We start from the raw sequence: 12029 nt of genomic DNA, 5'->3' as shown, positions 1-12029 counted from the left end.
GAGTAGCTGGGACTACAGGTGCGTGCCACCATACCTGGCTAATTTTGTTTTATCTTTTGTAGAGACAAAGTCTCACTATGTTGCCCAAGATGGTCTCAAACTCCTGGGCTTAAGCAATCCCCTCGTATCAGCCTCCCAAAGTGCTGGGATTACAGGTGTGAGTCACTGCACCTGGCCAGTATTATGATCTTATGGGACCACCATCATATATGTAGTCTGTCATTGACCGAAATGTCATCACGCAGCGCCTGCTGTATTTGGGGAGGTATTGTAAGCTTTGTGAATGTTCGCACCTCCAGTTTACTTTACAGGAGAGTATCCACAGTGCACCCTACAGAGCAAATTGCAAATCTTCAGAGTAATTTGCAGGGAACGCAGACCCAACTGACACCCTGATGGTACAGAGGTGGGGAATCTCAGGTCTGAGTGGAAATATCTTCTGGACTTCCCTGGAGATAGTGTAGTTTCGTGGTTAAGTATAAAAGCTTTACCTTGAGAAGCCTGGATTCAATTTTGAGCCATTCAATTCACAGGTGTGGTTGACCTTGGACAAATTGTTTAACCTCCTCTTGCTTCCATTCCCATATCATCGCATGAGGACAATAATAACATATTGGAAGTAATTCCTGTAAACACTTAGCATAGTTCCCTGGCTCATTAAACATCAGCTGCTGCCATTATTATTGTTATTAGCTATTAAAATAGGGCTCCCCTCTTGACCCTGGCCAGACATGTCCCTGTTTCAACAAGAGCAGGGATGACTGAGAACAAACTCTCCATCTCACCTTTGCTGGAAAAACAGTGGTTTCTCCCGTCCACATTGGCAGAGCAACCTTTGAATATGAAGAACAGCTATCTATGTATACCGAGAGCAAGGCTGTATTGATTCAGACCACAGAGCAAGCCAGTCTAAATGACAGTCAGATCACAAAAAAAGTCAATTTTATTCCTTTCAGCCGCCAATGTGACTTATCAAAGTGTTTCCTTGTGTGCACATTCTACAGGGCTGACTTAGTTAATGTACAAAACCCATTCGCAATTAGCAACACCCATTTGTGTGCCAACAACTCATATGCAAAAGTCAACATTCAATGAAGACAGCATTTAATTTACAGAGCAAATTGTCCTTAAAAACAATTTATGCGGCAAGCAGCTCCTGCAGGCTGCCTGTTAGGCGAAGAGCAGATTTGTTTAGCAAATTCTTTCTTGGAAGAGAGCGCTAGAATTATGCAGGACCCAATCCAGGTGCTGGAGGCCGTGAGAGGACTTTGAGACATCCCAGGACAAAGCTTTGAGACCCTAGGGACAGTGCATGTGGCCCACATGGTATGAGGGCCTCTTCTGGGGTTGTCCCACAAAGCTATGTCCCAACGTGGTAGCCAGATCCTACATTTCTAGGGTCATGAGCATGTCCTGGAAAATACTGAAGTCCCAAATGTGTGGCACTTTTTCTTAGAGCAGTGTTTCTCCAAGAGTGCTGCCTGGACCGTCTGCCTCTGAATGCCCTGAGTACGTATTAAAATGCAGATATTTCCTTACCCCATTCCACTTGTCGCAGACATCTCAAAATAGCATTCACACATATTACCCCCAAATCATGGGGACATCTGACCTGCTGCTAGATCTTGTTATGTCACATGCTAATTAAAAAAAAAAAAAAAACAAAAAAACAGAAAACTACTATACCACAATTGAGATTAAAAATATTATGATGATTGAATTTTAATGTAATCAGTTTCCTTTGTAATCATTTGCACATTATGCATTTAAAAATATTATTCTGAGACAGGGTCCACAGGTTTCACCAGATTGCCAAAGGTCTTGTGGCACCCAAAAGTCTCAGAAGAATCACAGGACTGACCAGTAGCTAGGAGGCCCTGTGATAGGAGGCGTTTTGTAACTTCAGAGGTTTGAAGGGAATGGGAAGCTCAATTTCCAAAATTCAGAAGCCAGGAAAGTAGCTCTCTAGTGGCCATAAGCACCCCCTATAGCTTCGATCAGCTACTGACTCCCTTTCCAGAGGTTCAGGCCGTAAGCTTAATGGAGGGTGCCTATCTGGGTGTCCAGGGAACTCCTCTGGGAAGAAGTGAAAGTTGCATTTTGGGTCTTAAATCCCTTCATAGTTTAGGATTTGCTGGAATTTCAATATCAACTCCCACTTTAACACAATCTAGCATTTCTGTGATCAATGCTTCAATTCCATCACTAACTAATACTCAGCTAAATTTTTTGATAATCAATTGGATCATAAGTAAATACAGGATTATTTTCCTGTGGTTGGTCAGACTCAGAGAGCACAGTCCTGAATTAGGGGGTATATAAGCATGGTAAATTATTACTTAAACTTGGGACACCCCAACCTTGATTATTCGTTCCTTCTTTGCATCTTTGTACCTCTTTTCCCTCCCTCCCTCCTTCCTTTCCCTTCCCTTTCCTTCCCCATCCCTTTCCCTCTCCCTTCCCTTCTCTTCTTTCCCTCCTTTTCCCATTTCCCAACCCCTCTCTCTTTCTCTTCCTTCCTTCATGTTTCCTGAGGGCCTACTATATGCCAAGCAATATTCCTGGTGCTGGGGTTACATCAGTGAGCAAATAAAATGTTTCCACTATATTCTATATACTAGGGGGATAGAGAGATAATTAAAAAAATAAAATACAGAGTGTGGGTGGGAGGGGAGGGGAGTAGTTGATGATGAGTACTGGGCTTCTTGTTGCGGTAATACAAATGTTCTAAAATTGATTATGGTCATGGGTGCATATCCTGGTAAATATACTAAAAACTGCTGAACTGTATGCTCTACAAAGGTAAATTGTATATGAACTATATCTCAATAAACATATTATTAAAAAACAAAAATATAGAGTATATCTTAGGATGGTAACTTCTGGGGATAAAAGTAAAGCAATGAAGGGGAGAAGAGTTGCCATAGTCTGAAAGTTCATCACCCCAAATCCATATGTTGAAGCTCTGCCCCTCAATGTGATAGTATTTGGAGATAAAGCCTTTGGCAAATGATTAGGTTTAGGTGAGTCCATGAGGGTGGAACCTCATGATAAGGTTGGAGGATTTAGAAGAAGAGGAATACCTTCCCCAACCCCACCACCCTGTGAGAACACAGGGAGAAGGTACCCATCTGCAAGCTAGGAAGAGAGACCTCACCAGGAACTGAATTGTCCTGCACCTCTATCTTGGACTTCCCAGCCCCCAGAACCATGAGGAATAAATGTCTGTGTTTTAAGCCACACTGTCTATGGTATTTCATTATAGTGACCCAAGTTGACTAAGACAAGGGTCCTCAGAGTATTATGATTTTAAATACAATGGTCATGGAAAGCTTCATTGAGAAGGTAATGTTTGGGTGAAATGTGAAGGTAGTGAGGGAGTGAGCCATGGGGATACCTGGAGGAAGAGCAGTTCAGGCAGAGGGAAGAGTAAGTGCAAAGGTCCTGTGGTATGCCTGCTGTGTTCAAGGAACAAGTAGGGGACAGAGGGAAGGTGGAGGAGGGTGTCTGGGGAGGGTAGGGGATGGGGGGAGCTGGAAGTAATTCTGGGGCTTTGGCTTTTCCTGTGGGTCAGATGGGGAACCACTGAACCAGAGCCAGTGGAGGACTCTGAACAGAGGAAGGATGTGACCTGATATATGATTTAAGTAGATCTCACTGTGGAAATCAACAGTAGCCAGCCATTTATAGAGTATTTACCATGTGCCAGGCACCTTGGCAAACCCTCTTGTGAAAGCTGTCAGAATTAAAATGGAATCATTTGTGTTAAAATCCCTGATGAAGAGTCAGGGAAGGCCATGAAGGGAAGATTCTCATGCACAAATGCCTGATAACAAGAACTATCACAAAAAACCTCTGCAAAAATCACAGCCTTGCACAAAGGCCATGGTATCCTTACGCACACACACACATACACACACACACACTCTCTCTCTCTCCCCCCCACCCCCCATATGAAGATACGTGACCAGCAACTGCCAGTCCAATCGCGAACTGGTGCCACCCTTGTTATTTACTGATCCTTGTAGCCAAGGATAATTATCTCAAAAACAATTTTGTAATCCTCCTCCTCACTCTTCCGTTAAAGACCATTGTCTTCCTTTAGCCCCCAAATACACACGTAGTATTTCTCTGAGAATATACTCTGGCATGCACATTCTCATTGCAAGGCCTATTCCCAGATGAACATGATTTTCTTTTAGAGAATCTCCTTCTCTGTTTGTTATTTAGGTTGACACCTTTATGGATGTGAGCTCATTGAATCACTGCAGCTACACTCTGGGTAGGCATTGGTATTTTCTGTATTTTATAGAAAAGGAAACTGAGGTTCAGAAAAGCTTAGGAACCTGACCCGATTTATGGTGGAACCAGGAAATGAACCAGCTTCAGAGCTCTTACCTTCCCCATGCCACTGGCATTGTTTAGTGTACACAGCAGGCACTCAATAAAAGGTGTCACCTCACTGATTACAAAGTAGTGCCCTGAGGGATTGGCATGAGGACACTGTGTCACTTTGGGCACAAACAGAATATGTCTTAAGGCATGAGAGCTGGAGAACCAACATGTACTTACTCAGTTCTGCGATGCTGCCTACGCGCGTGGCCAGCAAAGACTGCTCGATGGTCCTCAGCTCCGACTGGCTGAACATGGGCAGTTCTCCTGGCTTGTTTGACCGCTGTGGGTCTCTGTGAAGATTCAGGCTGTCTGGTAGGCACAGCACCCCTGCAGTCAGAAGGGAGACAGAGAATGAAAGGAAAATATATTGTTATTTTTCAGTTAACCGAGGGAGGGTGCAACATTTCGCACAACCTCAAACCACACCAGAGCTGGTACTGCAAAGAAAGCCAGTGTAGGAACCAGTACTCTGGACTCCTTTTAGAAATGGATGCCCAGCTATTTGCAAAGGTCTCTTAGAAGTCCTGACTACTGATTTTAGCAAGCATGTGGGCATTCATCTGGACACATGCATTTCCAAAGGACACAAAACAGAATCCTCTCCTCGTGCCTGGAAGGGTTGCTATCCACTCCTAGATGCGACTTCTTGTGACTCTGGGGGTCGCTCCCCTTGTTCTCCCCACAAAGGCAGTTGTGGTCCCTCAGTGCCCTGGGGGAATAGTCTCTGCCTAAAATTGCTTCTGAGGGCTCACTTTGTTTGCTCAACAAATCTAGCTGTGGATGGTAGGGCTGTTACCTGTTTGACAAGGCTTCTGGCTTTCTCTGTAGAGTTGTATGTCAGGAGATAGAAAAGTCCCCATGGGCTTTTGTAACTTGTATGGTGAATACCCACGGGAAATCCCTGCAATCCAATGATTCTCTTCCCTTCCTTTCCATTCCATAAACATTCAGTGAGAAGCTGGGAACTTACTTGGGTGGATGATTCAGAAATATTCATTCTTTCCTTTGCCACCCCAAACTCCCTAAGTCGAGTGCATTTCCTTTCCTCTTGACGTTGGGCTTGACTACTTGATTTACTTCGGTCAAAGCTATGTTAACAAACACGATGGAGTCAAAAGCCTGAAGACTGCTTGTAAAATCGAACTTGCTCTCTTGCGCCTCTGCCTTGGTCATAAGAAAAACATGCCCTAGGCCTGGCATGGTGGCTCACGCCCATAATCCCAGCAATTTGGGAGGCCAAGGAAGGAAGATCACCTAAGGTCAGGAGTTCGAGACCAGCCTGGCCAACATGGTAAAACCCCATCTCTATTAAAACTATAAAAAGTAGCTGGGTGTGGGTGGCATGTGTCTGTAGTCCCAGCTACTAGGGAGGCTGAGGCAGGAGAATTGCTTGAACCCGGGAGGCGGAGGCTGTGATGAACCGAGATCATGCCACTGCACTCCAGCCTAGGCAACAGAGCAAGACTGTCAAGAAAAAAAAAAGAAAGAAAGAAAGAAAGAAAAGAAAAAAGAAAAATGTGCACTGTCTGCAAAACTGCAGATCTGAAGGTGGGAAAAGAGAAGAAAAATATGCCCTGGCTAGCCTGGCATGAGACACACAGAGCAGATCCAGAACTGGCCTGCAGCTTAGAGCTGCCCTGGCTGCCCGCAAAGACATATGCTTATTTGGTATGCCACTGAGATAGTGGGGATGTTAGTTACTCACCATTATTGTGGTGAAAACTAACAGATACACCTACCAAGTATCCTACTGAGGATACAAGGAACAAGGCAGACATTATGCTGTGTTTGGGATTAAGGATATAGTGATGGAGAGAACACACATAATCCCATGCTCAGTGAACTCTCAGTGTAAGTGAAGGAGACAGGTTGTTACACACGTAGCTGCAAAACCATTTCTTAAATGCTCTATGGTAGGAGAAGGTTAGGAATGAAGGGATGTCTTATCAGAGACCTAAAGAACAAGTATCTGTCAATACAGTGGAAGCACTTATTGAATACCTGCCGTGTTTCCAACCCTGCTCGGCATTTTGGAGATGCAAAAGAAGAGGACATATTCAAATCATTTAAAACTGAAGAGATGATACTGGCATGGACAAAATAATCTGGAAATAAAATAGTGCCAATAGACAAGTGCTAACTAATTTAAACCAACTAGCAGGTAAGGGGAGACAGAATGCCAAAGACAGTCGTTAAAATCCACTCCTCACCCTGCCAGAACCACACAGTCTCAGCAAAGCTACCTCCTTTGAAGATGGGCACCTTCATACAGTGGGACTGTTCCACTCCTGCTCTCATCCTCACTGCCTGATTGGTGGCTCCAGACACATGGGGCTACTCACTTTCTCCTAAATGTTTTACCTTCACATCTAACAGAGGGTGAGACAACAGGGTAGGGAACTCTAGTAGATGACTTTTTGGATAAATAATGAATAATGAATAACGGGGCCGGGTGTGGTGTCTCACGCCTGTAATCCCAGCACTTTGGGAGGTCGAGGTGGGCAGATCACCTGAGGTCAGGAGTTCAGGACCAGCCTGGATAGCATGGTGAAACCCTGCCTCTACTAACAATACAAAAAATTAGCCAGCTGTGGTGGTAGATGCCCGTAATCCCAGCTACTTGGGAGGCTGAGGCAGGAGAAACTCGGGAGGTGGAGGTTGCAGCGAGCCGAGATCATGCCACTGCACTCCAGCCTGGGTGACAGAGTGAGACTCTGTCTCCAAAAAATAAAAAATAATAAATAATGGATGAATGATACAGATGACCATTAGATTTTAATGTTTCTATAATCAGGAAATTAGTCAAGGGATATTTTCCTAAGATTCTAATCCAATCTTGTTTTTTTCAAATATTTTTGACTGTGACTCAGAGTAAGAATATATTTTATATCACAGCTTGGTGTGCGTGTGCACACACACACACACCCTCTTCATGATTTCCTTTAAACAAATTAATGGAAAATAACAGTGACCCTTACTACCTGTCAGGCCCTCTCATTTGTTTTCCTTTTCACTTCTCTTCCATCTTAGTAACAAAAAATGCTGAAACTGCAGCAACAAAAGTGACATCATGATCCACTAATGGGTCGACATGGGCAGTTTGAAAACACTGTGGGCTGTGACACAGATTCACCATTTCCTGGGCACTACCTAGTGCTATACTTCAGGAATCCTCAGCTTTCAGGGAAGACAAGACCTTCCCAGAAATGCTCGCCATCCAAGCCCAGCCTCCTGCCTCTCCCTTGACAGCCATGTCATTCTCCTGTTCAGCCCAGGCAGGAACACACTGAGTCATCCTTGCTCCCTCTGGTTTGCCCACCTGCCAAGACATTAAGTCAGAGGCTAAGTCAAGTAGCTGTTGCCACGGCAATGAATCTTGGGCCAATTCCTCATCCGATGCTCCTGGTGTCTCTGACTCTAATTCAGGAACTTACTACCCCTTAAAGAGTTACCTGCAAAAAGTACCAGATAATCATGACCCACTCCAACATGTGACCCAGTTTTCAGGGTAATGAGACCCTCTGCTTAGGGAAAGGGGATGATGGTCAGAGGGGACTTCACAGCAAAGGTGACTCGAGACCTGGGTCCTGAATGTTGGGGAGAAGGTTGTCTAATTAACAGTACAGATGACTCACATGTTCTCAACGGGATTGCTTTCTTGGTATTTGCATTATTTGCAGCAAGTCAACAACCCAGATCTGTGTTTCAAAATGTTGCCTCACATATTGGTTGAGGCCTGAGCAAATGGAACTTGGAGACTAGAACCCAGAGCTTCAGTCTTAGCTCTGCCACATCTCACTGTTTGACTTTGGGCAGGTCACAGAACCTCTCTGGACCTCAGTTTCCTCTTCTGTGACATGAGGGTGATAGTAATGACCTTGTTTTCCGCATTGGACTTCTGGGGATGGGAGTGAGGTGTAAGAGCGAAATGAGATCGTGTGTATCAAAGTATTCTGCATGTGCTAAGCAAACAACAGGTTCTCAACGTATGTTAACTAGAGCAAAGTCAGTTAATGTGCACTAACCCAGCTTTAGACTACTTTGTCCTTTATCATAAGAATCAACAATTTCCCTTGGAATTATTTCTCCTTCTTTTAGGGGTTATGAAATTTAAATATGGAAAGAAAATTATTCAAAGAAGCTTCGAGAGTTAGATTATAGAGATTAGGGAAATCTATAATTGATCTATTACACAAAGATTGTATACCAGGGTTTAATTTTCTTTTTCCTCGTTGGAGACTCTATGTGGGGTATACACATAAACTGAAGTTATTTATTTATTTTTTGTGTAAAAATCTGCTTGGTCAGGGAGAAGGTGTGAGCATCATGTTTTAGTGTCAGATGCAGGCCTGAGTTTTGGACTACTTGTCTATTTCCACTACTGGGGCCAAGGACAGCCATGGCCTGGGGATGAAGACCCAAGTTTAGAAACAGAGGGAACTGAGGTTCAAATATGAGTTTGAGTGGACCTAAAGGAAATAATTTCCCTGGAGAGCAAGTGAACAGAAGCCAGGATCCACAGTGGGCTGGAGGGGTCACAGTCTCCCTGAAATTCTGTTACTGTGAGTGTGTTGTGCATTTGTCTAAGGGGAGAGTTCATTCAAATTCTCCAAAGAGTTTATGGGTCCTAAAAAAGGGCAAACCAATGCCTTTGACTGTCCACATTCCCATTTATTCAAGGTTTCTCTTCTCTGGGACTGGCCTGGTGGCAAGGTTGGGTAGAGCAAGGGAAACAAGATACCAGCACTGTCAGAGCTTGACACCATCCTGCAGCTGCCCTCTGTGCAACTGGGACAAAGAACTTCCTGCTCTCCAGCCAGCTTCTGCATCAGCGAAGAGGGGTTCACCTATCTATTTCATAGGTTTATTGCAGTGATTAAACAAGATAATATGCTTAAAGCCTATGGCCTATAGAAAGTGCCTGATAAATACCCTGTTCCCACAGATGTGCTGTTCCATTTAATGTCTGGATTCAAACGGCCTTGCAGATCATCTTCTCACAATCTTGTGCAACTGGAGACAGACAACCATTTGGTGAGGTCATTTTGAACAAAAAATATGAGAGCTGCTGCTCTGGGCAAAACCCTGGGCCAACCATGTCTGGCACTGTGACTCTGATAGAGGCCATCAGGGTGCATTGCTGCCTCCCAATGTGCCTACCTTTCTAGATGTATAGGATGGCCCCTTGGCAGCTAAAATGCCCTGACATCCTTTCACTCTCCTCTTGGCTTTTCTCTGTGTCTATGGTTTTTTTTTTTTTTTTTTTTTATTGAACGCAGGGGACAGGGATGCTATATTAGTCCATTCTCACACTGCTATGAAGAAATACCCGAGACTGGGTAATTTAGAAAGGAAAGAGGTTTAATTTTCTCACAGTTCCGCATTGCTAGGGAGACCTCAGGAAACTTACAATCATGGCAGAAGGCAAAGGAGAAGCAGGCACCTTCTTCACAGAGTGGCAGGAAGGAGTGAGTGCAAGCAGGGGAATTGCCAGGCATTCACAAAACTATCAGATCTCGTGAGGACTCACTTATTTTCAGGAGAACAGCATAGGGGAAACTGCCCCCATGATCCAATTATCTCCACCTGCTCCCGCCCTTGACATGTGAGGGTTATGGGGATTACAATTCAAGGTGAGATTTGGGTGGGGACACAGAGCCAAACCATATCAGATACTACTTATCTACAAAGAGAAAACCAAGTAAGAGAACCATCAGCATTGATCCATCCAACCTTCAATGATGATGATGGTGGTGGTGATGAAGGAGGAGAAGGAGGAGAAGCCAACTTTTATGGAGTACAAACTATAGGCCAAGCACTCTGCTTAGCATTTTACATGTTTAAATTCAGATTTATTTTAATCCTCTCAGCCACACTATATGGTAGGAAATCCAACATTTATTAGGAGACAGTATAAGGTAACTGTTAAGAGCAAAGACTCTGGGTTCACATTGCCTGGGTTTGAACCCTGATTGCTTTACTTACTACTTGCGTAGCTTTAGGCAAGTAAGTATAATCATTCTGTGCCTTGATTTTCCTATCTGTAAAATGGTAATATTAATAGTGACTACCTCACAGGGTTGTAGGAAGATTAAAAAAAGTTAATATGTATAAAACATTTAGAAAAGTACCTGGCATGGAGGAAGTGTTATAAAATATTTGTCATTATTATCTCTACTTTATAGGGAATGCAATAGAACTTAGAGACATTTGGTAATTTGCCTAAGGTCACACAGATCCTAAAAATGGGGCTAGCAATTGAATACCAAGTCTTCTCATTCCAGAGCTCAATCTGTCAGCCACTCAGCATACTGCTTCTTGGTTACTCAATCCCTACTCTCTGGCAGGCATAACTAGGGAACATGGTCGTACGCAGACAGCTGGATCCCTGCCCTCCTGGAGCTTACAGTATAACCATATGTGAGATGTTTTCCCTGGCATTATTACCCAGGAACTGACAGGCAAGCATACAAACTTCGTGGGTGCTGAAATACCATTAACTTCAAATGGAAAACCTTTACAATTTGCCCCCATGGGACAAAAGACAAAGTCTGGAGATACATAGCGTAGATGTGTTTCCTACTTTCAGTTCCTACTAGGAAGCTCACAGCCAAATTTGCAGCCCGTGTGTACATAAGGAAATGCATTTTTAATATTTTTGCCTTTTGTTATCTATGGTACAATGTTGTACATATTTTTATAAGCTGCCTCAAAATCTGTTGGAAATAACAAATTAAGCACAAACAGTGAAATAACTCATTAGCTCTGTTTCTTTTGCTTCCTGGGGTTTCCATATATTTTGTAGTCATTTTTGGGGAGACTTAGGGGATCAAGGCTGGTGGGTGAACAGAACCATGTAGATTTATTAAGTATGGAGTTAATTTTTCTTTCTTTTTTTTTTTTTTTTGAGATGGAGTCTCGCTCTGTCGCCCAGGCTGGAGTGCAGTGGCCGGATCTCAGCTCACTGCAAGCTCCGCCTCCCGGGTTTACACCATTCTCCTGCCTCAGCCTCCCGAGCAACTGGGACTACAGGCGCCCACCACCTCGCCCAGCTAGTTTTTTGTATTTTTTTAGTAGAGACGGGGTTTCACCTTGTTCACCAGGATAGTCTCGATCTCCTGACCTCGTGATCTGCCCGCCTCAGCCTCCCAAAGTGCTGGGATTAAAGGCGTGAGCCACCGCGCCCGGCGAGTTAATTTTTCTTTACCAGTAGTTATTAAGTGAAAACCTCTGGGCTTGACCCAGGGTAATTTCTGGTCTTCAGGGCCCTGAAGTCCTCTTGAACTTAATGGACATCCTTAAAACCCCTAGGCTGACCAGAGTTTAAAAAAGCTTTGTTGATGGGGCTTCCATCAGAATAGGTAAAGTATTCCAGACTCCCCACTAAAACCTGGGGGCCAGAAGTTATAGTTCCTTGCTCCAGAATTAAGCAGTGTTATGCTTTCCAGTCTCTGATTCCTTATCTGTTTGGGTAGACTGACTGCAAAAATGGTCTCCATTTTTTCACCCCTGTCTATATGCATGCATGATGATTTTGAAGTTCCTTCCATCAAGGGTCTATTTGCCCATCCGTTAAATCTTGGCCAGCCTGTGACTTGCTCTGGCCACCAGAATGTGATGGGAATGTTAGGGTG

The 12029-nt window shown here is 44.0% G+C and overlaps 1 protein-coding gene across 3 annotated transcripts in view; it reads right to left on the bottom strand.

Annotated features, from left to right (window-relative positions):
- The window catches only part of BTBD11 (BTB domain containing 11), a 340058-nt gene that overhangs the window by 136468 nt on the left and 191561 nt on the right, over positions 1 to 12029 (bottom strand). For all 3 annotated transcript variants that reach the window (XM_023195731.2, XM_023195877.2, XM_023195806.2), the window contains exon 2: positions 4573 to 4722. In XM_023195731.2, the coding sequence (XP_023051499.1) occupies positions 4573 to 4722 (150 nt within the window). The remainder of the gene's footprint in view (positions 1 to 4572; positions 4723 to 12029) is intronic.

The sequence above is a fragment of the Piliocolobus tephrosceles genome, chromosome 10, assembly GCF_002776525.5.
Source record: "Piliocolobus tephrosceles isolate RC106 chromosome 10, ASM277652v3, whole genome shotgun sequence".
In the NCBI taxonomy this organism is placed as follows: Eukaryota; Metazoa; Chordata; class Mammalia; order Primates; family Cercopithecidae; genus Piliocolobus; species Piliocolobus tephrosceles.
The sequence above is the reverse complement of the archived record's forward strand: the minus strand, read 5'-3'. Positions and strand labels throughout refer to the sequence as shown.